Source organism: Microplitis mediator, chromosome 4 (genome assembly GCF_029852145.1).
Source record: "Microplitis mediator isolate UGA2020A chromosome 4, iyMicMedi2.1, whole genome shotgun sequence".
Lineage (NCBI taxonomy): Eukaryota > Metazoa > Arthropoda > Insecta > Hymenoptera > Braconidae > Microplitis > Microplitis mediator.
Genome location: NC_079972.1, coordinates 4215833 through 4219772, shown reverse-complemented (window position 1 = coordinate 4219772; position 3940 = coordinate 4215833). Strand labels below are relative to the sequence as shown.

Here is a 3940-nt window from a genome sequence, read left to right as displayed (position 1 = left end):
CGTATTGCTCCACGATAAATTCAATAATTTTTTTCGCGAGAGATGGGAAGACTATAGTAATGACTTGCGCAACCCAACATTAAATCAAATGATCTCATTCTTAAACCGAGGAGCTCAGCTCGAGAGCTCAAAACCCCAGGTCGCTACTCCTAAAGGACAAAACTCTCAAGACAAGCCCAAGTCTTTTAATTCTCAGTCTAATTCGCGATCTCAGCATGCATACATTGCCACTACCTCTCGTAATCAGTGCCTCCATTGCGAAGGTAATCATTACCTCAGTATGTGCACCAAATTTCTGGCAATGAATCCCTCTCAGCGATACGAGACTTCAAAGAAGGGAGGATGGTGCATTAATTGCCTACGCAAGGGCCATCGCGCGGCTCAATGCACTTCTGGAAATTGTCGTAATTGCAGCCAGAGACATCACACTCTCTTACACTTGAATAAGCCGAACTTCGGCAACTCTAACGTCACGGACACTGCTTTGTCGCCATCGCCTAGTAGTCCTAGCATCAATCTGCACGCACACGTATCCTCCGAGGCAGTGCTGGCTACCGCGCTAGTAGACCTCATAAATAGTCAGGGAAAAGCGAACACTTGTCGGGTATTTTTAGACGCTGGGTCTCAAGCCCACTTCATCACAGAAAGTGCGGCCCAATTTTTAAATTTGGAGCTCGAGTCTGTAAACATTGCAGTTTCTGGACTGGATGATTGATCTACCACCATCAAACATTCGACCACTGCGGTAATTAAATCTCGTCACAACAAATATCAAAAAACCGTAGAATTTCTGGTCATACCCCGAATTAATACAACAATGCCTTCCATTCCTATCAATCCTGCACTTCTGGAAATTCCGAAGAATATTCCTTTAGCTGATCCAGAATTTTTCAGGCCATCTACGGTGATGCTCTCATTGGTGTCAAATTATTCTATAAGCTTCTTAGCGTTGGTCAAATTGCTCTAAAAAATCATCCCAATGCAGTTCTTCAAAAAACGCAGCTGGGATGGATAGTTGCAGGTGAGATAGACAATCAATCCACGGCGCAAAATATGGTGTGCCATCTAAGCATCGGTGCGTCCTCATCGGATCTCGATCTCTCTCGGTTTTGGGAACTAGAAGAAGTTCTATCCAGCAGGGTCTTTTCTCCTGAAGAGAGCGCCTGTGAGGAACATTACAAACTCCACACTACGAGGGATAACTCAGGTCGATATGTCGTCAGATTACCGTTTAATCATCAAATACATAGACTCGGAGAATCTTATTCGTCAGCACTAAGATGATTGTACTCACTGGAAGCTCGTTTCCAGAAAAATCAAGAGCTCAAGCGTGATTATTCAGGCTTTTTAGCTGAATATCTAGATCTAAAGCACATGTCTCTGTCAAATGACCAAGAGAGTACCTCCTCTGGCTTTTACCTTCCTTACCACGCCGTATTTAAGCACGACAGCTTGACGACGAAACTTCTTGTAGTTTTTGATGGTTCTGCAAAGACCTCCACTGGTATGTCCTTAAATGACACGCTGATGGTTGGTCCAAAGCTCCAAGATGACCTATTTGTCACTCTAACTCGTTACCGCTCTCATGTCTACGCTCTCACAGCGGACGTGGAGAAAATGTTTTGTCAGGTTCGTGTTCATCCTGATGACGCTATTTATCAAAGGATTCTCTTTCGAGAAAATCCTCATGCGCCTACTCTCATGTACGTGCTCGATACCGTAACTTATGGAACTGCAAGTGCTTCTTACTCGGCAATTCGACCCTTGCAGCAATTAGCTTAGGACGAAGGCAGTCCTTATCCACTCGCATCCATAGCATTAAAAAGGGATTTTTATGTCGACGATCTACTCACTGGTGCGAGTACTCTCATAGAAGCAGAAAGGCTGCATGATGAGCTAATTCAGTTGCTAGAAAAGGCTGGATTTCATCTTCGTAAATGGACATTTAATCACCCCTCTTTAATAACCAACTATCCTGAGCATCCAGACAGCTCTCACCTATCTCTCGACCTTGAAGCCACGGTAAAAACCCTGGGTACTCATTGGAACTCTCGCAATGACATGCTATTCTACAGCGTAAATTTATCCGCATCTGAAGCTGTCTCGAAGCGTGCTTCTTTATCGCAAATTGCTAAATTATTTGATCCTTTGGGTTTACTTGGCCCTGTCATCGTGTACGCCAAAATAATTATTCAACTCTGCTGGAAGTTGGGCGTAACTTGGGATGAATCGGTTCCGTTAGATATTCATAACATGTGGGTATCGTACCGCGATCAACTACCTTCCCTGGAAAAGTTACGCTTTCCGCGTTGCCTTATAATTCCAGAGCTAATTGACATTCAGCTTCATGGATTTTGCGATGCCAGCGAAAAGGCATACGGCGGTTGTATATACGTGCGATCCACTGATCGGCAAGGTATGGTGCACGTACGTCTTATATGCTTCAAATCTCGCGTTGCACCGGTCAGTATCGTAAGCTTACCACGGCTGGAGCTCTGTGGTGCGCTCCTGCTCTCGCGTCTGTGCGCTACGGTGCGGGAGTCTCTTCTACTTAAGATTAACGATATTCATCTGTGGTCCGACTCTACTATCACCTTACATTGGATAAATACTTCACCCCATCTCCTTAAAACCTTCGTCGCAAACCGAGTCGCTGAAATCCAGCGACTCACCGGCGCTTGTCACTGGCGGCATACTCTATCACAAGATAACCCCGCAGACTTCGTACCCCGTGGTCAGCTTCCCTCGGAGTTTCTTCGAAATCCCATTTGGCCACAAGGTCCTTCCTGGCTATTGCTCGAAGCTCAAGCTTGGCCGAGTGGAGTGTTATCTCCTATCGATATTCCCGAATTAAAACCCTTGAAGCCCGACCAAGCTATATGCATGAATCTTACTGTAAAAAATGACTGTCTGTTGGAAAAATACAGCTCGATGAGTAAGTTACAACGCGTGGTCGCTTATGTGATTAGATTTATACATAATACTAGAACTAAATCCCCACGTAAGGGCTCGTTCTTGGGCGTTACAGAGCTTTCGAAAGCACATGCTTTGATTATGAAGCTCACCCAATTTTCAGCGTTTGGCAAGGAAATAAACTGTTTAAAAAGAAAAAATAGAATTCCGGAATCTAGCAAATTAATTCCCTTAACGCCATATCTTGACGAAGTTGACATTTCAAATATCGTGTGTCTCACTCCCGCCCTTTTTTACGCACGGGAGTCGATTATTGTGGTCCGCTGTTTATAAAAGAAAAGCGATTTCGAAATCGCAATAAGATAAAAGTGTACGTGGCGATTTATGTATGTTTATCAACCAAAGCGGTTCATTTAGAATTAGTATGTGACCTCACGACTGAGGCTTTCCTTGCAAGTCTTAAACGCTTGTTTGCCCAAAGAGGAAAGTCTACTGAAATATATTCAGATAATGCCACAAATTTTGTTGGTGCAAATCGAGAATTACAACAGCTTGTTAATTCCGAAGAATATATTCATCGTCATTAAAACAATATCTTGACAGTCAACACACCGCTTGGCATTTCATACCTCCCAGGGCTCCTCACTTCGAGGACTTTGGGAAGCCGCTGTTAAATCATTTAAGCATCACTTATTGCGCACCGTTGGGGACACCCTATTAACATACGATCAACTAGAAACCTATGTCATTGAGATCGAGGCAATTCTAAATTCCCGACCGCTGTCTCCTTTGTCCTCTGACCCACATGATCTCTTACCCTTAACCCCTGGCCATTTCCTCACGGGTGGTCCATTGACGAGCTTTCCTCAGGTTGACTTCTCCGATACACCATCCAACCGATTGTCAGCATGGCAGCACGCTCAAAAGCTCAAGCAACATTTCTGGACTCGATGGTATAAGGAATACCTGAACAATCTCATCGGACTTCGTCACCAATCCAAAACCGACAATCTACAAGTGGGATCAT

General features: G+C 44.3%; 1 protein-coding gene across 1 annotated transcript; it reads left to right on the top strand.

Annotated features, from left to right (window-relative positions):
• The first annotated feature begins 2061 nt into the window (after window positions 1–2061).
• LOC130667176 (uncharacterized) lies at window positions 2062–3246 on the top strand. Its single transcript, XM_057468668.1, has one exon. It carries the CDS (start codon window positions 2062–2064, stop codon window positions 3244–3246), a length of 1185 nt encoding a protein of 394 aa, XP_057324651.1.
• The last annotated feature ends 694 nt before the right edge of the window (window positions 3247–3940 follow it).